Source organism: Xenia sp. Carnegie-2017, unplaced genomic scaffold, assembly GCF_021976095.1.
Source record: "Xenia sp. Carnegie-2017 unplaced genomic scaffold, XeniaSp_v1 HiC_scaffold_22, whole genome shotgun sequence".
In the NCBI taxonomy this organism is placed as follows: Eukaryota; Metazoa; Cnidaria; class Anthozoa; order Malacalcyonacea; family Xeniidae; genus Xenia; species Xenia sp. Carnegie-2017.
In genome coordinates, this window is record NW_025813485.1 from 13,850,524 (window position 1) to 13,873,703 (window position 23,180).

Below are 23,180 nucleotides of genomic sequence, written 5' to 3' on the forward strand. Positions count from 1 at the left end.
TTTGTTGAGTGTGAAGTACTAAACTCGTTAACGTCAAAACATTAAACAATTAAGTGAAGAATTAAAGAAATAAAAGTTGCTTTACTGTGTTCGCACAGGCTTATGCAAACCGATGAGACCTTTGGGAGACCTCGTGATCTAATCAATGCAAGCCCGAGACCGAAGGTCCAGAGGTTGCACCTACTCGAGAGCTCTCACAAACGTCTCCGAAATATGAAATTTTCATAAGACAGTACAAACACCTTTTGCTTCTTTTATAAAATAGCAATAATGCGAAAAATACAAAATTAAAACAAAGGTGTTAATTTTTTCTCTAAATGTATTCATGTTTGATTTGCAAATTCTCTTTGATTGACTGATTGATTTGATTGGTTGAGCACAGATCTGTTTTGCACAGGCTTATGCATCGACCAATCATCGCACGCGTTTCATTGAGTTTGATTTATGATGTGCTTTAACATACCGCGGAAAAGCTTTCATGATGATAAATCAAGTCTTCGGTAACGTCAATCACTTCATCGAGTTCTTCGGCTCGTTGTTGGTCCTCCACGACAAAGTTTTGCAAGTGAGGACTCTTTACCTAAACATTAAAAGCAATGTTTAGAAAGGTTGCATGATGCTAACAGTAAGAGATTGAAAAGGATTTTCTTCAAGTGAAATTTTTTACCTTATGTAGTATATTTGGACCCATTAACGTAGCGAGGTTTCTGCAGTTCATCTTATTGCCAGGAATCTACAGCAGATATGACAAATGAAAACAAATCAATATACACTGCATGAAGGGTATAAAAAAGTACTTAGAAAGACACAATGAAGATAAAATTATGTCAAAATATGATGTTTTTAAACACGCTCAAACATTGTTGCGAGAACAGCAACAAATATCAAAGATATAGTCACTTACTTTGCCTTTTCCTATAGTTTTTGACTCTGAAGATGACAACCGCTAAGGTTGTCGAAACGTCAGTCAACAACAACAAAAACAGTCCTTCTCAGGACTATACCAACCTGGACGATCTACATTTACAAACATGTAACGATACTCCCGGGTTCAAACCATTTACTTTATTAATAGGTTATTACGATCAAAAGTTGTCAGACAATTTCCTTTAAAAACAAAACGAAACCAAGCAAAACAGAAGAACTCTTCGCTTAAGTATTTAGCTATAGGATTCCGGACCGCTGTCAAATTAACGTAAAAAACCTCCCTCTGCTATACAGCCAATCAGATTGCAGGAAAGGCTAGGATTCCGTCTGCTCCTTATTTGTAAAAAAATGAATTAGTTAAGTGAAACTCACAATTTGGTCGTTTTCATCCTTTGTATCTTCGGCATATGACGCGACTTTCCTTAGAAAACACAGTAAACAATGTAGTGTGTCGCGGTTTGAGTCAGGAAGAAGGTACCATAAGTACTTCAGTCCTTCTAACTGTGTTTTTGTGTCTTTGAATCCTATTATCATCAGAAGTATAAAAAAAAAGAATGCGATGATCAAACTATTATCAAAATAAACCATACTTACAATAAGAAAACTTACTTTGAGTGGACAAAAAGGCTGAATATAACTCTCTCGTCATCAAAGGTTCTGGTAAATAACGAAAAAATTCCTTAAACAATGCAGCCACGTCATGTGCATTATCTTCGTCAGAAAAATTTTCCCGAAAGCCATTATCGAACTCTTCACGGAACTAAAGAAAGGAAGAAGGTTCAAATGTTTTTTGTATTTTACAAACTTTGCGTTTTTTTATGAAAGGAAGAAGGGAGGCGATCACAACAGCATAAGCCAATTCCTGTAGTCTTCATTTTCACAATTAATGAATTAATGTCGCTAAATTGGCATCTGTAACACACATAGATGATACATACATAGTAGTTAAATTTCCGCAGTTGGATAGATAGTATAATGATCATACATACTAACAAACTTTTAAATCTTGAAATTGCTTCTATAAGATCATTTGCTTAATTTTGCAGATCAATTTTCATGTTTCCGTAATATCAACTTTGAAAAGTTGTGCCGTTCACTTCAATGCTTTATTTAATAAATAATTGATTATCTCGCCAATATATATGCCCCGTGTAGAACTATTGTTTTGTAGTATTGCATGTATATTTCTAATAAGTTTTAGTTTTGCATAAAGAAATTTCAAACTGTAGTCAAATGTGTAGAAATTGTGGAAATCATGTCGATAAATCAAAGCGCAAGACAAGTTGCTAAAATGTTGCAAGCACATCTTTTTAATTATAATGCACTTAATTGTATTATTTTCTAACTTGCAAGAATGCATACGGTTTCATGTGATGGTCCTTTTCTGGAAAAGTGAAAGGTGGAATGGTCATTACGATTAACTTCATTCCCTAAACATACCTGCTTTAGTCTTTTCTTTGAACCGGGAACTCTGAAAATTCCCAGGACATGTAAACCTGATAATATAGACATTTTTCTTTGTCATACGTATAATTAGAATTGCAGTGTAAAAAGCATCGTGTCGTACCATGTGTTTGAAGAAAGTCGACTGACTGTAAGACAATAGATGGAACTTTGGGTGGAGATGGTATTGGAAGCTCTGGTTTTTTTAGCAAGCAAGATGCAGACGCTGACGTTGACGACAATGTCAAAGCATCGATCAGTCGAGAAGATTTCCAACCAGAAGATGCTTGCTCGGAATAGATGTTTGACGCGGATTCACCATCGCTATGTCTCTTGGGCTTATTTAAATCACTAGATGAGCTTGCCAATCTCAGAACTGAAGTCGTGGACGATTCTTTCTTCGGGGTATTATTGTACATATTTTGCTTCAATTGTCGTTTAAGGGTTGCTGTTGCAGGCGGTGTGTTGGATGATGCACGTCGTCTTCTCGATAGTTTTTCTTTTACTTCTTGAGAAATACCACTAGGCTCACTTTTTCTTCTCGTTCGCCGTGGATTGGGTTTGACGCCGGTTTGTGATATGTGATCATTTTTTATGACAACATCAAGGGGGGTTCCAAAAATCGCCGTTTTACCTTTACCTAAATACATGTAAATAAGATGGAAATTCAAAAAGATCTCGAGACGTCTACAAATGAATATGAACAAATGCTGATAGACGGACAAAGTTCATGTTATGTTTGGCGAAAAATTTCTATCTTATATCGATAAGATTGAGTACAGTGAACGCATGTGTTTGACATGCAAATTTTATTAATGAGATCTGTTGACCGATGTGAAAAATATGCCCAACTTATAAATAAAAGCAATAACAAGATAAGAGTCTTGTGAATTAAGTATAGAGAAGGCATGTAAACGATGTGCCGATTGTATAAAAACACCTGCATATACAAAGATTCTGAATTTGTAACCTCCATTAAATAACAATCCATTCTCGGTAATTGATCGTTTGCGTCCTTTAAGTGACCTCTTTAATCTCTTGCCAAAATTTTTCCCTTCACCTGTGTTGGAGATGACGTAAAAAAAGCTTTCAATGAAAATATAAAACAAACTGAGAAAAAAAGAAACATGTGTGTAACAGGAGGGGTTTAAGGATGTCAAGTGATGGCGTAACAGGGGGGGAGTTTTAGGGATCCCGACAAAAACTGCCAAAAATATATTTAGTAAAAACACATTTCTGGGAAATAAAATTACGAGCGCTTAAATGCTATCATGGCAAACTTGTCGATTGTTAATTAATTGAAACTATTTTTTGTTTTGAAGAATTTTTGAAGGCGTACTTTCACCAAATTAATATACTGTAGTAGATTATTCTCTAACCAAATATTTCAGTGGAAATTGTTTGTATAATCGCAAGTCCTAAGTCGAGGAAATATAAATAAATGATCAAACACGCTCATTCAGCCCGTTCCTTGTGAAGCAGGGGGGGGGGACTTGTGGCTGATCCAGGGATGGTCTGTAGCGGTTGCGTCATGCCAACAAAAATATATCGTTCTTCAACTTCAGTTAAACTAAATGATTTATTTTAAGAAATGAGATGGCCCAAAGATGAAGAAGGAAAGAAATGGGCGAAAAAATATGACCATGCATTGTACACAAACCAAACGCTTATTTCTAAAATTCATGACAATATATGTTGTGCTCTAACCTTTGTTGGAAGGTATTGTACATTGTATACTCAACGCCTGCAGTTTATGTAAAGCTAAACGTTGCAAAGCACGGCGCTCAGGTCCAGATAATACTGATATAGTGGTTTCTGTGAGAACAACTGACTGACCAGCCGCCGATAACCAGCAACAACTACCCTGTAAGAAATCATGTGGTCAGCGGGTTAAAGCATGAACGAGTGGAAATTTTCCGCTGTTTCAAGTGATAAAGCGTTTTGCCCTCCTGGCACACGTATACTTTAACACCAATATTTTAAATTGAAAACAGCTTTTAGAGCATAATTCATCTAGGAATATTCTACGCCTGAGAAATCATATACAATCAAACCTTTTTTGAATTATCTATTTTTAACTACACCATATTGCTTGATTAAATCATCGTTGCCATGTGATAAATTGCTCTCACGCTTAATTGAATTGAATCGTAGACGAGATTGTTCATTTGCTTTTCCTTGATAGTGATCGATTAGACATTTCAAGTAGTCTTTGTGATTTCCAATTTTGTTATTAATAGCTATATGCATAAGGCTACCATTGTTGAGTAACCATTTAGAAGTTACGCGATAACGTACTAGTATAAGTTCGTTATAAGACTTGATTTTAGTACTGAATATCATACCAACATAATTAGTCTCTACAACGCTCAGGATCAACGACTCTATCGTATATTCTCCTTGTGAGGTGCTTTATGATATCACCAATCTTTAGACGGGTTATAGTTATGTGGCGATAGAAAAAATGGAAACGTCATGTTATATTTGATGAGAAAAAGTAACTTCTCTAATCGCTCATATAAATACTTGATTTTGACAAAAAAGCACTAAATCGTTGAAAAGCATGAATGTTTCATATTCAACCAGTGAGAGATTAGCTTAAGAGACTTACAAACATATCAAACATGTTTGTTTTTTTGGCATTGTGCATGAAGGAAAGTAGAAATTAGCTGCTAAATCATTAAATAAAATGCTAATTTGTAAATGCACGCATTTTTCCATGCAAAAATTTAATGAAATTGCAATTTCTCTGAAAACAAGCTAGAAATTTCTTATTTCTGATGGAATAGAATTTCATACGTAAATTAACCCAATCATGAAATTTATTTTGATGAAAATAGTATTTGGCGTTGGCAGATTTAGACATCTGAAATGCCGTTTTTTCTAACTCAGTAATGATTCTGGTGATTCGTTTTTTGATAGTTTAAACTATCTTTCTAAGCTGGTATGGCGATTCCCATAATGTGGACTTGTGTGACACAAGAAAGATTCTCAACAACGTCAATGATGTTCAAAAAACATCATAAAATAAGTACTGTAAACGAACACTCAGCACATTTGGCAGGCCTTCTGTAACAGCTCTATCCAAGGGTGCGTATATTTATAAATCGATGTATTGATTGATGAAAATATGTGAATGTTTCATTTGCTATGCGCATGTATGACAATTCTAAAAGTCTCTCTAGGCGCTGAATGACAGACATCTTGGAAAATCAGATCAAATTTCGACGTGCAGCAAACTCAATTTGATAAACAACAACTTATCTGGGCGACGAAATTTAATATCCGTTCAATAACTTAAGTCAAAACAACGCTATAATCTTTACGTTATTAAGCTCAAACATTGTTTTATCGCCCTATACGTCCTCAGAAACATTTACATTCGTTTAGCGATTTTCCTCAAAATCAGTTTGGAGCAGAAAAAATTGAAACCATTGATTTCAATATTTAATATCACAAAGAGTAATAGATAAAGAGTAATAATGGCATGTTTGTTTATTGATTGTTGTAAGTATAGAAAACATAGTAACCAGAAATGTACCTAACCGTCTATAAATATCTTTATTGTCCATCTTTTTTGCTCTTGCAATGTTACAATACGAAATTGGTACTGACGTTTACTACAATACCAATTTATCAAACAATTGAATTTATTGAATATCAAATTGGCTCTATCCATTTCTTTTCGTACTCTTTGGGTGGAAAAAATTTCACATAATATTTGTAGAATGATAGAATTTCCGGATATTTACATATTCAAGCGCCGAACAAATAGAAAAATTTCCGAGGAAATTTCGACAATTAATTTTGTGCTTAGAGACCAGTGTAATATTCTATTTGTAAGAGAGCTATTTCGGCTTAGTTGCTGCTAAGAATAGGGGACTTTGCAGTGATGAGGGTTTGTTTCATAAAATATAACAATCTTAACTTTCGTTTGTCTTCAATAATTGAGATATTTTAACCTACCTTAGGCGTCCATAGTGCTGTACCAGCGTTTGAGACAATCTTTGTTCGATTCCGCCATGGTTTGACAAACTTCTCCATTGTGAGCATCGAACCTGAAGTAAATAATGTGCAGATAAACATACACAGAATAACACTCTACTAAATCAGCCTGAACATTTAACTTGATAAGGAGAAAACATACTTGAAATTACTTATGGCGCATGTTTGAAATCCAAGGCATTGGTTCATAAGTAATTTTAATCTTGACGTTTCAGTAAGTGACAAAGATATATGTCGTCATCACACATCCAAGTAAAATACAATATTCGCTCGAATCTAAAGATTTCATTTTTTGACATTGCCTTGAGAAAGCTGTTCTTATCTTACACAATGATTAATGAGCTCGTCTTTATGAAGACAATTGGTTCGGATTACTACAGAACGTGTGCTCTTTCTTTGGTATGTTGTCTCAAGTATTATCCGAAAAAAACGTGCTGACATGTTGATGTTAAGTCAAAAAAAAAATAATGAGAGACATTTCATCCATAGCATGTGCAGTTAAGCATCTTTTAAATTTCATAAATCAACTGAGTATTTCTACACCGACTATAGGCAATGCAAGTCTGATAATTCTGCCCAACATTCTAAAGGACTCTAACATTGTATACACCTTAATAAGGACAAGTCAAATTAGTCAATATTGACTAATGTGCAAGACATTTTGCATTACTGGTGGTAGTTAATCCTACTTTTATGGTGATGATGTGACATCTTGTCGATGACAATGATTGTGAACCAAACGGACATAACATTATCATAGATACATGATGAATGTTTAAATGAATGACGATTCAAGACCGAGTGGTCATAAAAAAACAATGAATTCGTACAGTTGTTGAGTTTTTCCCTGTCACGTCAACTTTACCACATTTTGTTATGTTTTACTTTACATGCAGCAGTGATTGTTGACTTGCTTTGCCACGAAAAGTTTTGCTACGAAAAGTTTTGCCACGAAAAGTTTTGCCACGAAAAATTTTGCCACGAACTGATTCGACAATGTTTGCATTACTAGCAAGTGAAGAGTGAATGACGAGAGTGAAAATAAATTCTTTGATAATGATCATAAAAAGGATGATTTTGTAAAAGCACAACGTGAAGAAAAGTAAATCATCTTTCTAACAGCAAAGTGGCATTTTTGTATAGTATAAGCTACATTTAGAGGATATTTTTGCAGCTAATTTACAAAAATCTAATCGATAGAGAACAACCTGCGTAGGTTTAGAGTTAGCGTACGATTTTGATCTGATCAACAGATCAAAACTTTGAATGAAATAGCGGCACTGGTCGTAAAAGTCAATTTATAATATTTCTAATTTAGGTCACTCGTGGTGAGGTGAATGTTTTATGATGAACAGTCACCAGAGATAATAACTTATGTCAGCTTGTAAATCCTATGTACTATATGGTAGTTTCTAGAACTTTAGTGGCCATTCAGACATATGAGAATAATCCACTTGAAAGCTAAACTTTATAATACACATGACAAAAAGAGCATCCAATTAATTTGAGAGTACTTACACCAAACATGTCATCGCATATTAAAACAGCTTGGACGGCTCTACATCGAATTTTAACCTTTGATCCTGCGTTGAATGAGGATTCCAAAAGAATTTTCCTTACAATTCTTTGGAACAGTTGTTTTGACAGACAGTTCCGGATCAGATGATTCCGATCAAGTTTCATTAAAAAAATTAAATGGTATCCAAATATGCAGCCCAAGTTCATGTATAAGTAATACCAGTTTGCAATCATGCGCATGCCAAAAACATGTAAATATGCAGCTATCGGCATATGTTGAGCAAGAAGTTACGAATTATTAAAATTTTAAAAATTAATCTTTTTTCCTCGATCGACGAAACTCGCTTTCCCTGCCAAATTGCAAATTTCTATGGCAAGCTAAACAATCTTTTTCTACCTTACATTTATGGTATTAAAAGAAAAAATTAAAAATTTACATATAGAGAACAATTATTTAATGTACAAATTACTATAAAAGAAACTATATATATCTTAGAGACTTTGTTTTCATTTCTTCATTTTTTGAACAGTTATATATTTATATGTTAACCAGAAATTGCCTGCTTCTAATTTATGCAAAACTTTGTACAATAGAAACTAATTTGTAAATACGAATATTGTTCAAAACTATTTTCACACTATAAAATTAATACCATTTATTTTGTTTACATTGCGCGTTCTTATAAACAAAAAGTTTATTTTACATCAGTTCTCTCCCCATTGAACTTCGTGGATTTATTGCGACAGTGCATTTATGAGAATTCCTTAGTTCCAAAATGTCTTGCGTGACATTTTTATCAAACCTTCAGCCGTGCTTCGATAATCAGTAAATATTGAAAGCTCATTAAAACGGTGTTTCTTTTTTACGACATTGTTTAGATAATTGGCGACAATTTAGCGAAAAGCTAACTTTTTAATCATCGTTTTGAAATAATTACATTTAACGTTTGGAAGAACCTCGATACAATCTATTGTGTTATGATGTATTTTTTTGATGCAAAAAAGAAAAATTCATTCGTAATATAGTCATGATTTCCTGACATTCAAACACCGCGAGACTGTCATTTATCTCCTCCTTTATAGTTATGCATGTTAGATGCGCGACAAGGACTTTTCGGCATTTCAAATATGCAAAGTTTTGTTTCAATATTCAACTATCTTAACGCTCGCGGCAAGAGAATGCTGCGAAGCATTGCCATGTAAGACTTACTAACAATTCAGACTGTCTTAGTGCAAGCGAGTTTAGCCTTTCAAACCAAGAATTCTTGTTCACAATATTGACCTTTCACCTACATCTGCAAAATATGTTCGTATAAGGAAGTGCCTTGGTGGGGACGAAGCCTGTCGTACATCATCCTAACCTTTTTTTAAATTTCGACAAAAGCCCGAATCTTCTTCCTGATCAATGCAGGCATAAACTACCTCCGAATCTTTATTAATGTTCATAGAGGTAATAAAGCCGCTATGCCGGAGAAATGAACACAGCTGAGAAAACAGATGTTAACGACAGCGACACTATGATGATTGTCGTCAATTTATAGCTAGTATTGTACTAAAATAGTAAGCTCGGAAGTCCTTTAGATCTACCCCTGAACAAATCTTAGCTAAGCCTCTCTATCATGAAATTTACATTGCCAAACGACCTTGTAGGTAGAAATCGCACTAACTAGTGTATTTCAAATTTGTAGTGAACGAACGGCACCAAACAGGCCAATTATGTGTAATAGTACAAAGCATAGTTTTCGTTCTTTACGATCACATTCTATATCACCCACCTTACACATGAACTTCATCAATTGTGACTAATAAACATGAAGTTGTATAAAAAAGACGCATCGTAGTGTCCAAGAACAAGATTTCTCTCCATATATTTGTAGCGAACACAACAGCCTAATTTGATATCTCATACAATGTAATCGTGTCAATGCATAATATTTCGGAGTCCTGTCGCGATGACTTTTGTTCATACGCATGCAGAATCAATTATGCTTTTGCATGAACGCATAAGCCTCGTCTATAATTTTGTTCGTCATCATTGGATATCGACTACCAAAAGCGGCGTCATATCTTACTGATATTGCACATGGTTGATAATTTAGCAGACATACAGGAAGTTTAGTTGAATGTATTTAGTACGGTTTAGCAACGCCTTGCCAATTCGAGACACTTTCGAATAAAGGATGTTGAGTGTTGTATGTATTAATGTAACACTTGTTGAATGTGTGTGGCGAATTGATTTGTAAAAGCTTTTTAACCGAAACAGATTATTATAATAAAAAATCGTTTATAAAAATGATTTAGCTATGATAGAATATACTTTCACATAGCAGCTCTCTTATGTAACGACAGCACTAAAACAATATCCTAGCGCTGTTGGGTTTTGCTGGTATTACAACGTAAATGGTACAAAAAATAATCTTCAAAACTGATTTGTATTGACTTTAGTACGATTTTACAGGACAACGTAACCATTAATCTCGTCAGCTGTAAGTGCATAGGTCATGCATAATCTTGTCATAGGGCCATAAACTACCATTTCTAATTAAATGAATGCAAACACTATATCATTAATCTTAATTGTCGCATAATCAAACAATCAGTAATTTAGTTACAACATATCCATACATTCTTGAATAGCAGAGTAACTTTACGCCCAAATTTATGTTACTCATCCTATTCATGCACACGGCTAATAAAAAAACAACAAAAGATGTCTAATGCGAGATCTAATGAATCGATAAAAGTCATTACAATTTACTCAATTTTTAATTATTTTAAAATTACCAAAGTTATTGCGCTTCACAATACATTTTGGTTGCATAGTTTTGATGGCAATGTCTACGACGATCTCACGCACAGTTGACCTTCTACAATGTACTTTAAATGCACAAGACAATAGATAATTCTATAACGTTAGTTCTGAGCATAAGAAGACATGTACATGCGAAATTAAAAAAGGCGTATTTCAAACTCCAAGTTTGCTGTTCAATTTATAGATTCGTACATAATTGACATAAAAGTACTTTTCATTGTTTACGTGTTAAGCGAAAATATTTATTGACTCCAGTCAAAAGGCTTATGGTTATGTGAACGAAGTAGCTTTTTTCACGACGAACATTGTCCACCATTTAGATTTCATAACACGCGTAAAGTTTTCATACTTGTATATTAAACATTCGTTTCCTGACTGCCTCCATCATCAAGAAATGATTTCTTCAACTTTAGCATAACGTTAGCGAGAATCGCAGGCATAGCAGCGTGGTACCATTCCGGTGAACGACCCCTAAAGAGCAATTGAAAGAAACCATGATGAATACTGGGGGAGGGGAGGCTAAGAAGTATGTTATAATTAAGCTAGATTAAAATTTCGATCCCTTTTTCTGAAATTCTTATACAACCTAAATTCTTATACAACCTATACATGTATATATTGCTGCTAAAGTTACAAAATTTCTTCGTCGTAACGAAAATACAATCCCTTTTTTTGCAAGTTTGAAAATTTTACTATCCGGTGGATAATTCAGGCTTCGTGGAACCGGCTCAAAATGTATAACCTCAAGTACAATGATGAGCGCATTTACTGTGAAATGAGAAATCTACTCCCCAACCCGTATAGGTGGATTACAACCATTCCTCAAGGAGTCAAAAGACAAAGAGATAATCGCCATGTTGTTTGAAATTTGAATTGTAAACAAGAAAATCCTTTTGTTAAGTTCAACCAAGATGGCGGCCGTGACGTAACATTCAAATCACCTTTTCGTAATATCATAGATGGACAAGTCACAGTATAGGGAATATACAGTAAGAACACATTGCTGTTCAACTTGCTGCTGTATATTTAACTATTTTAATGGCTGCTGCTATGGTAATCACATGAGCAAGAAGATATGTTAAGCACAAAAAAATTCAATGCAGTGGGCCTGCTGCACGTTTCCTTTACTGTGTTCAAGTTCAAGAATAGATCTCGTATTTTGAGTCCTCCATTCATATGCCTCTCGAAATTTGCTCTCAAAACGACGGTCGAATATTGTGCTCGCTCTCAACACCTATTATGACAGCAATATTGACTGTATAGAGTGTGGTCATACAAGCTGAGGCAAGAAACGAAATCCCTTCTTTCGTACGGAAATTGAAAAAATGTCGGGAGTTTAAAAAGAATACTGTTATTAGATCAAAATAAATGGATATCTGGTCACGATAACATGACCATTATGATTGACCAAAGCTTCTGGTGAGAAAAAATACATTTATGTACATTTTTGACACATTTATGCCAGCTCGTTTCATATAGTATTCGGTTGTATAGAGCTGCAGTAGTCTTGTGTTCATGATGTCAAAGTGAAATAAGTTTCTCTAGGTTTAAGCAATGGATGTGAACAGAAATATTTCAAAAATTACAATGGGACAATGATAAATACATTTTGTGGGAGAGAATAACAAACCCATTTAAAGCATTTCAGAGAGAATCATTCACTGTCACAGCAAATCTTTATGTAGTTCTACTGTGAAAACACTTTAGTGCAAAACTCGTTGACTGCAAAGTTCTTTCATTGCAAAACAATAAAAGAATAATAATGATGATGTGCATAAGGACAAACAGAGACAAAAGATAATACAAAAGAATCTCATAAAAGCACAAACATAAACACAAGCACACAGTACTTAGACATGCATCTAAGATTCCTTTTGTTTTTGTTTCCTGCAACCTCGGGAGAAGGTAACTATGCTTATGTCGCTAGTGAAAACTATGCAACCTCGGGAGAAAACTATGCTTATGTCGCTAGTGAAAACTATGCAACCTCGGGAGAAGGTAACTATGCTTATGTCGCTAGTGAAAACTATGCAACCTCGGGAGAAGGTAACTATGCTTATGTCGCTAGTGAAAACTATGCAACCTCGGGAGAAGGTAACTATGCTTATGTCGCTAGTGAAAACTATGCAACCTCGGGAGAAGGTAACTATGCTTATGTCGCTAGTGAAAACTATGCAACCTCGGGAGAAAGTAACTATGCTTATGTCGCTAGTGAAAACTATGCAACCTCGGGAGAAGGTAACTATGCTTATGTCGCTAGTGAAAACTATGCAACCTCGGGAGAAGGTAACTATGCTTATGTCGCTAGTGAAAACTATGCAACCTCGGGAGAAGGTAACTATGCTTATGTCGCTAGTGAAAACTATGCAACCTCGGGAGAAGGTAACTATGCTTATGTCGCTAGTGAAAACTATGCAACCTCGGGAGAAGGTAACTATGCTTATGTCGCTAGTGAAAACTATGCAACCTCGGGAGAAGGTAACTATGCTTATGTCGCTAGTGAAAACTATGCAACCTCGGGAGAAGGTAACTATGCTTATGTCGCTAGTGAAAACTATGCAACCTCGGGAGAAGGTAACTATGCTTATGTCGCTAGTGAAAACTATGCAACCTCGGGAGAAGGTAACTATGCTTATGTCGCTAGTGAAAACTATGCAACCTCGGGAGAAGGTAACTATGCTTATGTCGCTAGTGAAAACTATGCAACCTCGGGAGAAGGTAACTATGCTTATGTCGCTAGTGAAAACTATGCAACCTCGGGAGAAGGTAACTATGCTTATGTCGCTAGTGAAAACTATGCAACCTCGGGAGAAGGTAACTATGCTTATGTCGCTAGTGAAAACTATGCAACCTCGGGAGAAGGTAACTATGCTTATGTCGCTAGTGAAAACTATGCAACCTCGGGAGAAGGTAACTATGCTTATGTCGCTAGTGAAAACTATGCAACCTCGGGAGAAGGTAACTATGCTTATGTCGCTAGTGAAAACTATGCAACCTCGGGAGAAGGTAACTATGCTTATGTCGCTAGTGAAAACTATGCAACCTCGGGAGAAGGTAACTATGCTTATGTCGCTAGTGAAAACTATGCAACCTCGGGAGAAGGTAACTATGCTTATGTCGCTAGTGAAAACTATGCAACCTCGGGAGAAGGTAACTATGCTTATGTCGCTAGTGAAAACTATGCAACCTCGGGAGAAGGTAACTATGCTTATGTCGCTAGTGAAAACTATGCAACCTCGGGAGAAGGTAACTATGCTTATGTCGCTAGTGAAAACTATGCAACCTCGGGAGAAGGTAACTATGCTTATGTCGCTAGTGAAAACTATGCAACCTCGGGAGAAGGTAACTATGCTTATGTCGCTAGTGAAAACTATGCAACCTCGGGAGAAGGTAACTATGCTTATGTCGCTAGTGAAAACTATGCAACCTCGGGAGAAGGTAACTATGCTTATGTCGCTAGTGAAAACTATGCAACCTCGGGAGAAGGTAACTATGCTTATGTCGCTAGTGAAAACTATGCAACCTCGGGAGAAGGTAACTATGCTTATGTCGCTAGTGAAAACTATGCAACCTCGGGAGAAGGTAACTATGCTTATGTCGCTAGTGAAAACTATGCAACCTCGGGAGAAGGTAACTATGCTTATGTCGCTAGTGAAAACTATGCAACCTCGGGAGAAGGTAACTATGCTTATGTCGCTAGTGAAAACTATGCAACCTCGGGAGAAGGTAACTATGCTTATGTCGCTAGTGAAAACTATGCAACCTCGGGAGAAGGTAACTATGCTTATGTCGCTAGTGAAAACTATGCAACCTCGGGAGAAGGTAACTATGCTTATGTCGCTAGTGAAAACTATGCAACCTCGGGAGAAGGTAACTATGCTTATGTCGCTAGTGAAAACTATGCAACCTCGGGAGAAGGTAACTATGCTTATGTCGCTAGTGAAAACTATGCAACCTCGGGAGAAGGTAACTATGCTTATGTCGCTAGTGAAAACTATGCAACCTCGGGAGAAGGTAACTATGCTTATGTCGCTAGTGAAAACTATGCAACCTCGGGAGAAGGTAACTATGCTTATGTCGCTAGTGAAAACTATGCAACCTCGGGAGAAGGTAACTATGCTTATGTCGCTAGTGAAAACTATGCAACCTCGGGAGAAGGTAACTATGCTTATGTCGCTAGTGAAAACTATGCAACCTCGGGAGAAGGTAACTATGCTTATGTCGCTAGTGAAAACTATGCAACCTCGGGAGAAGGTAACTATGCTTATGTCGCTAGTGAAAACTATGCAACCTCGGGAGAAGGTAACTATGCTTATGTCGCTAGTGAAAACTATGCAACCTCGGGAGAAGGTAACTATGCTTATGTCGCTAGTGAAAACTATGCAACCTCGGGAGAAGGTAACTATGCTTATGTCGCTAGTGAAAACTATGCAACCTCGGGAGAAGGTAACTATGCTTATGTCGCTAGTGAAAACTATGCAACCTCGGGAGAAGGTAACTATGCTTATGTCGCTAGTGAAAACTATGCAACCTCGGGAGAAGGTAACTATGCTTATGTCGCTAGTGAAAACTATGCAACCTCGGGAGAAGGTAACTATGCTTATGTCGCTAGTGAAAACTATGCAACCTCGGGAGAAGGTAACTATGCTTATGTCGCTAGTGAAAACTATGCAACCTCGGGAGAAGGTAACTATGCTTATGTCGCTAGTGAAAACTATGCAACCTCGGGAGAAGGTAACTATGCTTATGTCGCTAGTGAAAACTATGCAACCTCGGGAGAAGGTAACTATGCTTATGTCGCTAGTGAAAACTATGCAACCTCGGGAGAAGGTAACTATGCTTATGTCGCTAGTGAAAACTATGCAACCTCGGGAGAAGGTAACTATGCTTATGTCGCTAGTGAAAACTATGCAACCTCGGGAGAAGGTAACTATGCTTATGTCGCTAGTGAAAACTATGCAACCTCGGGAGAAGGTAACTATGCTTATGTCGCTAGTGAAAACTATGCAACCTCGGGAGAAGGTAACTATGCTTATGTCGCTAGTGAAAACTATGCAACCTCGGGAGAAGGTAACTATGCTTATGTCGCTAGTGAAAACTATGCAACCTCGGGAGAAGGTAACTATGCTTATGTCGCTAGTGAAAACTATGCAACCTCGGGAGAAGGTAACTATGCTTATGTCGCTAGTGAAAACTATGCAACCTCGGGAGAAGGTAACTATGCTTATGTCGCTAGTGAAAACTATGCAACCTCGGGAGAAGGTAACTATGCTTATGTCGCTAGTGAAAACTATGCAACCTCGGGAGAAGGTAACTATGCTTATGTCGCTAGTGAAAACTATGCAACCTCGGGAGAAGGTAACTATGCTTATGTCGCTAGTGAAAACTATGCAACCTCGGGAGAAGGTAACTATGCTTATGTCGCTAGTGAAAACTATGCAACCTCGGGAGAAGGTAACTATGCTTATGTCGCTAGTGAAAACTATGCAACCTCGGGAGAAGGTAACTATGCTTATGTCGCTAGTGAAAACTATGCAACCTCGGGAGAAGGTAACTATGCTTATGTCGCTAGTGAAAACTATGCAACCTCGGGAGAAGGTAACTATGCTTATGTCGCTAGTGAAAACTATGCAACCTCGGGAGAAGGTAACTATGCTTATGTCGCTAGTGAAAACTATGCAACCTCGGGAGAAGGTAACTATGCTTATGTCGCTAGTGAAAACTATGCAACCTCGGGAGAAGGTAACTATGCTTATGTCGCTAGTGAAAACTATGCAACCTCGGGAGAAGGTAACTATGCTTATGTCGCTAGTGAAAACTATGCAACCTCGGGAGAAGGTAACTATGCTTATGTCGCTAGTGAAAACTATGCAACCTCGGGAGAAGGTAACTATGCTTATGTCGCTAGTGAAAACTATGCAACCTCGGGAGAAGGTAACTATGCTTATGTCGCTAGTGAAAACTATGCAACCTCGGGAGAAGGTAACTATGCTTATGTCGCTAGTGAAAACTATGCAACCTCGGGAGAAGGTAACTATGCTTATGTCGCTAGTGAAAACTATGCAACCTCGGGAGAAGGTAACTATGCTTATGTCGCTAGTGAAAACTATGCAACCTCGGGAGAAGGTAACTATGCTTATGTCGCTAGTGAAAACTATGCAACCTCGGGAGAAGGTAACTATGCTTATGTCGCTAGTGAAAACTATGCAACCTCGGGAGAAGGTAACTATGCTTATGTCGCTAGTGAAAACCACGCTTAATTTAGTCTGATGGAATGACTTATGGTGGATTAAATATACGCTGCAGGGAATCATTAAATATTCTTAAGCTCTGTGGATAAATCCAGTAGCAGGTTCAACTCTATTTTTAATTGAAATTGAAAAAAATATGTAACATACAACACTTAATTTAGAACATGTACGTAATTAATTTCAAAGAAACTGCTTTTTTGCTGTTGCTGAATTAAATTTTTGCAAAAAATGATAAGATTTCTTCTAATACTGATCCTGCCTCTGAGAAAATTACATGATCCAGGAAATAATGGTCGGCAAGCTCAAATGAAACTACATAATATGCTTAAAATTTTTTTCGTTAAAACCACATGTGCAGTAATCATGTTATTCGGCACGGAAATCCTTTATCGTTCTTTAAAATATTAAATAAGTTTATGAAAATAACATTAGAATCGTGCAAAATCAAAGCCAATTAAAACTTACTACGGTTTCCCGTACAAAACTTCTTACTTTCGTTTTGATAATTCAATTTTTAACTTTCCAGTTTACAGTAGTGCCAAGACTCGAAGCAATAGATTATGTTCTTTAAAGAAACTTGCTAAATCCAGTGACATGCCAAGCAAGCTTGATAATTGGGTAATCCCCGTATGCTGTAATCCCCGTAAAAAACAGTTGTTTGTAAAGGAACTTAATTCGGTACATCATACAAACATATATGAGTATGGGCCCTCACAACTATCGAGTTTGCTACACCACCGAAATCAAAAATAGTTAAAAGTCAAAACGTAAGTTTTACGAAAGAAAATGATAAATCAGTTTTTCGAATTTACTTGTTTCAGGTAAAATGAAAGTAAACTCATATCCCAAAATAGGAAAGCTTCATATTCGATATTCATGTTATGTCGTATTATGTTCTTTTGAAATCCATTCTTTTCTGCGGATTATAACATGCATATATGAATATGTGCCTCCCCCCCCCTTCCCAACTATCGATGTTTGCTACGCCACTGCTTCACTCATTTATTATAATAATTAAAATTTTGTGTTTACCTGAGATCAACTCTGTACACGTGAGTTAATCGTGATCTGTTGCAGTCAATGGGTTCAATCAAGTATCTAGAGGCCAACACAGTTGTACGAATGCTCTCAGATGTCACAGATGATGTATGAGCAACAGATGTTGTGGCAATAACGCACTTTCCATTGTCGATTTTCGATCGCCATGCTCTGAAATAATGAATTTATGTATAAATTGAATACGCTCACAGAGACACTGTAGCAGCTACTACACAAACAAAAATAAACGAATATTATAAGTGGTATGAATTTAGCTCCAAGTTAGCTATAAAAATATCACATGCCTTAGAACAACATGGTCACGTGGTGGATGTAATAATGACGTTCTTGTGATGTATTGATAAATATCTATGTCTTCAGTCAACTCCCGAAGAACTTTTTCCGACAGTAAATCTTCATCCCACAGTTTTCTATGCATCAATAAAGAAAGTAAATAGTATCTGATGTTATATATAACACAATAATACATGTAGGATTGGGAGAAAAACGAATTGTGCTAAAGCTAATGCACGACTGGGAAAAAGGTAATGACCAGTTGCAACCACAGCTTATACCTGTCGTGAACGATTCTCTTCATAACAGCTTCTGGCTCGGCATGGATCTCTGCTGTCGCTTTCCATAATCGTAAAGGATAACCATCTCGAACTTTCTTATAAGAGATATCAATTGAAGATAGATTTGTCTCAGGACAAGTATGTGACACCCAGTTCTTGAATTTTAGTCTTGATTCCTAATTTTAGATGAGCAAAAGTAGATTTCGTCAATTAATTTTCAGAAATTTTCTCGTGTTCTTCATTCACCGCTCAACAGATTAAAATTCAAGTATAACCAATCAAATTGACACCATGACAAAAATAACATAAAACATTCTCTTTTTGAAAGCGTGACACATCACTGAACCAATCCTTTTGTATAATGTTACACTGCACCCGCCATATCAATGTAGAATGTCCGCAAGCACAAAGAAAAGAACCGGGGGGATGGGAATCTTTCCTTGTGGACGTTAACTGTCCTAAACTCTACCCCTCCCCATAGATTTAGGAGCTTAAAAATATGATTTTTACCTTAAGTATTGAAGCTATGCAAGTTTCAAGATAACTGTGATAATCTTCATCGGTACAGCCATCTACTTTTCCTAGTTCTTCAACATCTACTGGCTCGCCTTGCTCGATGTAAGAAAATTTACACTTCATCATCGTATCTTGTGGAATCTAAATTCAAATAATTATTTATAGTTATTGAGTGAGCTTTACTTAGAGGCTTTTATGAATCTAGATATATTTTTGTTTGGGCTGCTTCATCGCTGTCAATGAGCTAGATGGATTTTTCACGTCAAAACAGATCCATCTGTAAATTCTGTTTCTATGCATCGTTTTTTGGGACGCCATTACGTGGACCAAATTATGTGAGCTTGCTACGCCATTGTTTCTGGATGAAATTTCGTTGAAGAGAGACAGCATATTTGATTAATAAATCGCTTAAAGAGTTCTTTTCGCATGAGAATTTACTGATTACTTAAGAACCTTTTCCCTTTGTTACTTTGCAAGAGTGTCAGCGGTCTTTCATCGAAGTATAATGTCCGTATTCTAAAAGCTCACTCACACTCACACTCATTGAGTGCGACATAAATATTACACTTTGTCTAAGCATTGAGAAAGTCATTTCTCCATCTATGGCAAGATTTTCTTCAAGATAATTTAAATCAAGCAATCAGTGAAATTGGGTTTTTCGATTAACTATGAAGTGATTTTGAAGTTCCACTCATTGAGTGTGAGTGTGAGTGAGCTTTTAGAATACGAGCGTAAGATTTGGTTATACTTACAGCAAATAATTTTCGAACTTCCGTTATCATTTGTGTTATACATTCTTGGGCGTCCTAGATGTAGAGAAAATAAAGCGTTTGAAATACCTGGAAAACCTGAGAAATCTCGTGTAAACTGTCAAATAAAATATACTAAATTAATCCAAAACGACAGTAAAAATTGCGAGATAAATATTTCTTCTGTTGTTCAAACATAAAAGGCATGTTCTACATATAGAAACATACCAGACCAGTGGTCAAATCCTTCGCTGCTTTATTAACCGTAGGTCTTTTTACTCGTTTAGCACCTAGGACATCATCGGACGCACCACAGAGATGAAAGAAGGCTGGAACGAAGCACACTGCCAAATTGCTTGCTGTCATCTGAAGGAAGAAACTACTACATTGCAAAGAGCTTCAACCATTCCAAGTAAGAAATTTTGATAGTTGTTCGACTGTCAGTTATATGATTTCATAGCTTATCTTTTTCGTGCATCATTATTTGATGAATTTCAATCGTGAATCATTAAGATTAAAACAAAGGTTTGTAAAGTAAGGCGAGGGAATTTTTCCTGCTTAATACACACACCTGGTTAATATTGGATTGTTGAGCTACATCATGTAAAAAAAGTAAAAGACTCTGCAACGCCTCTCTGTTTTCGTCCGGCATTAAAAGTACAACTGCTTGCATCGCCCCAAGTCTTAATTCTTTTGGAACATCTAAATTATTCAAATTATTCGAATTATTCTACATGAATATGTAATTATCTCACGGCAAATTAATTCAAGCATAACCTTGTCATCATAATTGACTTATACTATTTTATCACAAAAACCTGCACGAAACTACACTCTGCTTTTCCCATTCTTAATAAGTTACGCCGTGAACTCCCTCCTTAAAACAATTTCAGCGCACTTATCTATTTCGCACATGCGCAGTAAAAATTCTAATTATACAAAATATATAACATGCATGAAATAACTCACGCTGGTGTATGGATAAAAATGTGTCAGCCAATTTTACGGTAAGTAATGGTTCAGGAAGTTCTCGGAAATAAATCTTCAACACATCTGCGATATCAAATATTGCCCAATCTTGAAAGTCGTCCATTTCTTTGACAAGAAAAGAATTTGACATAAAATTGCCATCGCTTACCATCAAAAACAAGTTTTACATCACAGTTATATAGTTTACTATACCAGGATTACTCTCCATTAAGGTTTTTAGTTGATGTATTCTCTGTTTCCCACCTGATCTTCGAAATAATCCAACGGACTGGAGTGCTGAAAATTAGTCAATAATAACCAATTGAATTTTATGCGTATGATGACATGCGCAATAGGGAGGGCAAGATTTGTTCTCTACATTGAACTGAAATAAATGGAACGCTATCTGAAGGAAATAATTGAATCCAAATCTTATACCACACACGCGAAATTAAACCCAGACACGCGTGTGTAGTGTTTCGAGATTATCTTGCCGAGTAAAAATTGATTGAACTACACACGCGTGTCTGGGTGTAATCTCACGTGTGTGGGCGTAAAATTTAGCTTCAAAAAATTATTAGGCTTTTCCATTACAGGTAGCGTCCCATGTATTTTAGTTCAATGGTTCTCTATGAGAAACCGCTGACTAATCACAAGAATATAGGAAATCTTAAATTTGTTGGCAAAGACGTTTAATTTTAAGACTTTAGTTTCTTTCAAGAGCTCAGCAACCAACGAAGAAAAACTTACAGCAACATTACATAACATTTTCAGCTATTTAGTATAACATATTGTTACCTGTTTGTCGTAAGTGATGTATTGCACAAAGTATAGTTTTTGGTAACGAATAACCGCTACGTTGAACATTCACAGAAAATGGCACTCCAAATACATTCTTTCCTAGAAAACAAGTCAATAAAACTTTTAAGTTATCTAAACATCATAAGGTACTAAAAGGACTGCCTGCATTTATGGCTATTTTCGCTCATGGAGTTTACGTTGTAGTTACGCCACAGTAAAAGAGTACAAGCAACACTTTTTATACTTTATATCATAGTATTTTACTGTAAACATTTATGACTACGTCATCTGCTAAATTCTTTCACTGGCAGTGAACATTAACGAATAGATATTCTTTAACAATTGATCACCTTTATAATCGGGAGTGATCATTTTCTTGAAGATCCTTGGAACAGACCTGTAAATGATGATCTGAATTTATCAGCAAGACTACATGTGAAAGGACTAAATACTGATCAAAAATTTAAAAAGAATTGACTGTGCGTGTATATCTTACCATCCTAAACCCCTAGTTACTGTTGAATATCTTTCAATTAAAGCCGTCAACTTGAGTAATGATAGTTTCCTGAGGACAGCCAATTGACCAGCAGACAAATTCGATATCTTTAGAGAACTGTAAAAATAAGTCACTTAATCAATTCCTGTACTAGCTTATGTTTGAAATGGTCAACGTTAAGGTTTCTGCAATGGTTAGTTGATATTTTCTGTCAAATTTAATTAAAGATGAAAAAAAATGATCACATACGGTAGAGTTGAGTCTCTTCGTGGATTTTTCGAATATTGAAAACTGTGCCATCTGGCTTTCTTTGCTTTTGGTTTATCCGTTCTAGGAGCTTGTTCATTAAGTGATTTAACCAACTCTAAATCGTTGGAAACATCTTCTTCGTCGGATGATTGATCATCGGGAGAAGAACCAAGAATATCTTCTTTGGCAAACTGTGAAGACGAATTTCCTGGTCTTCTTTTTGCCATGGGCGACCGAACCTCCGAATCATTAACGTCATCGTTCGCTAGCGATGACTTACCGAGCGAATTCCTCGTAGTTGTTTGATTGTTTGGGGAAAGATTATCGTATAAGCTTGGTCTTCTCTCATTTAACCTCGAATATAGCAGTTCTAAGGCTGCATTGTTGTTGATGTGATTAATATTAATTATATTATCATGGTTCGAATGGTTCTCTATTGAATGCATAATAGTTCGAGATGATTTCGGAGATGTTTTATTGTCATTAATTGAAACCTTTAGAGTATCATCCGATATTTTTCTACGAGACCATTTTCTATTCTTTCTCTGCAGTTTCCACCTCGAACTTAGTGCAATGAGCTCTTCGTCGTCGGAATCGTACTCGTCGATCTGTAACAAGAGCAAAGGAAACTTTTCAACCGTTCATGTTTTGAAACGGTTTCGAGTGTGTTTTTTGCAAAAAAGTCAGTGTGGCCATAACGCATTAGTGTATGTGTATTCTTACGTTCAAAAGTCAAGGGTAGTAACTCGATTCTTTTAAAGTTCAATAAGGTTTTGTCACTATACCATTTCCATATCATAAGCCTTAACAAATATATGCCTTAACACACAT

The 23,180-nt window shown here is 36.3% G+C and overlaps 2 protein-coding genes across 8 annotated transcripts in view; both read right to left on the reverse strand.

The window, feature by feature from the left end:
* Positions 1–431: 431 nt before the first annotated feature.
* LOC124446107 (rho GTPase-activating protein 6-like) lies at positions 432–9,970 on the reverse strand. 3 transcript variants are annotated; one of them, XM_046996917.1, is made up of 10 exons: positions 9,669–9,970; positions 6,337–6,428; positions 4,078–4,234; positions 3,341–3,430; positions 2,495–3,010; positions 2,368–2,423; positions 1,537–1,687; positions 1,300–1,451; positions 668–733; positions 432–580 (listed from the first exon to the last, which is right to left on the reverse strand). In XM_046996917.1, the coding sequence occupies exons 2-10, from the start codon at positions 6,421–6,423 to the stop codon at positions 455–457; spliced, it is 1,401 nt and encodes a 466-aa protein (XP_046852873.1). In that variant the 5' UTR covers positions 6,424–6,428; positions 9,669–9,970; the 3' UTR covers positions 432–454. The 3 variants fall into 3 exon arrangements, with proteins under 3 accessions (XP_046852873.1, XP_046852874.1, XP_046852875.1); XM_046996918.1 differs by lacking the exon at positions 9,669–9,970 and adding an exon at positions 6,518–6,760; XM_046996919.1 differs by lacking the exons at positions 6,337–6,428; positions 9,669–9,970 and adding an exon at positions 4,716–4,822.
* Positions 9,971–10,457: 487 nt separating this feature from the next.
* Positions 10,458–23,180, reverse strand: part of LOC124446106 (rho GTPase-activating protein 7-like) — a 28,579-nt gene continuing 15,856 nt past the window's right edge. For all 5 annotated transcript variants that reach the window (XM_046996913.1, XM_046996912.1, XM_046996914.1 and 2 more), the window contains 14 exons: positions 22,350–22,957; positions 22,101–22,217; positions 21,955–22,001; positions 21,602–21,703; positions 21,017–21,100; positions 20,804–20,929; positions 20,406–20,536; positions 20,063–20,200; positions 19,838–19,891; positions 19,080–19,226; positions 18,570–18,745; positions 18,300–18,425; positions 17,989–18,165; positions 10,458–11,176 (listed from right to left, as the gene is read on the reverse strand). In XM_046996913.1, the coding sequence (XP_046852869.1) occupies positions 11,062–11,176; positions 17,989–18,165; positions 18,300–18,425; positions 18,570–18,745; positions 19,080–19,226; positions 19,838–19,891; positions 20,063–20,200; positions 20,406–20,536; positions 20,804–20,929; positions 21,017–21,100; positions 21,602–21,703; positions 21,955–22,001; positions 22,101–22,217; positions 22,350–22,957 (2,148 nt within the window). In that variant the 3' untranslated portion in view covers positions 10,458–11,061. The remainder of the gene's footprint in view (positions 11,177–17,988; positions 18,166–18,299; positions 18,426–18,569; positions 18,746–19,079; positions 19,227–19,837; positions 19,892–20,062; positions 20,201–20,405; positions 20,537–20,803; positions 20,930–21,016; positions 21,101–21,601; positions 21,704–21,954; positions 22,002–22,100; positions 22,218–22,349; positions 22,958–23,180) is intronic.

Excerpts from the sequence above, each read along its gene's own strand:
- LOC124446107 (XM_046996917.1), bottom strand. The coding sequence starts at position 6,423 with ATGCTCACAATGGAGAAGTTTGTCAAACCATGGCGGAATCGAACAAAG. Across the intron at positions 1,688-2,367 it reads CAAAGAAAAGACTAAAGCAG|TTCCGTGAAGAGTTCGATAA; the intron begins GTATGTTTAGGG and ends TCCTTTCTTTAG. Across the intron at positions 734-1,299 it reads AGGATGAAAACGACCAAATT|ATTCCTGGCAATAAGATGAA; the intron begins GTGAGTTTCACT and ends TATCTGCTGTAG.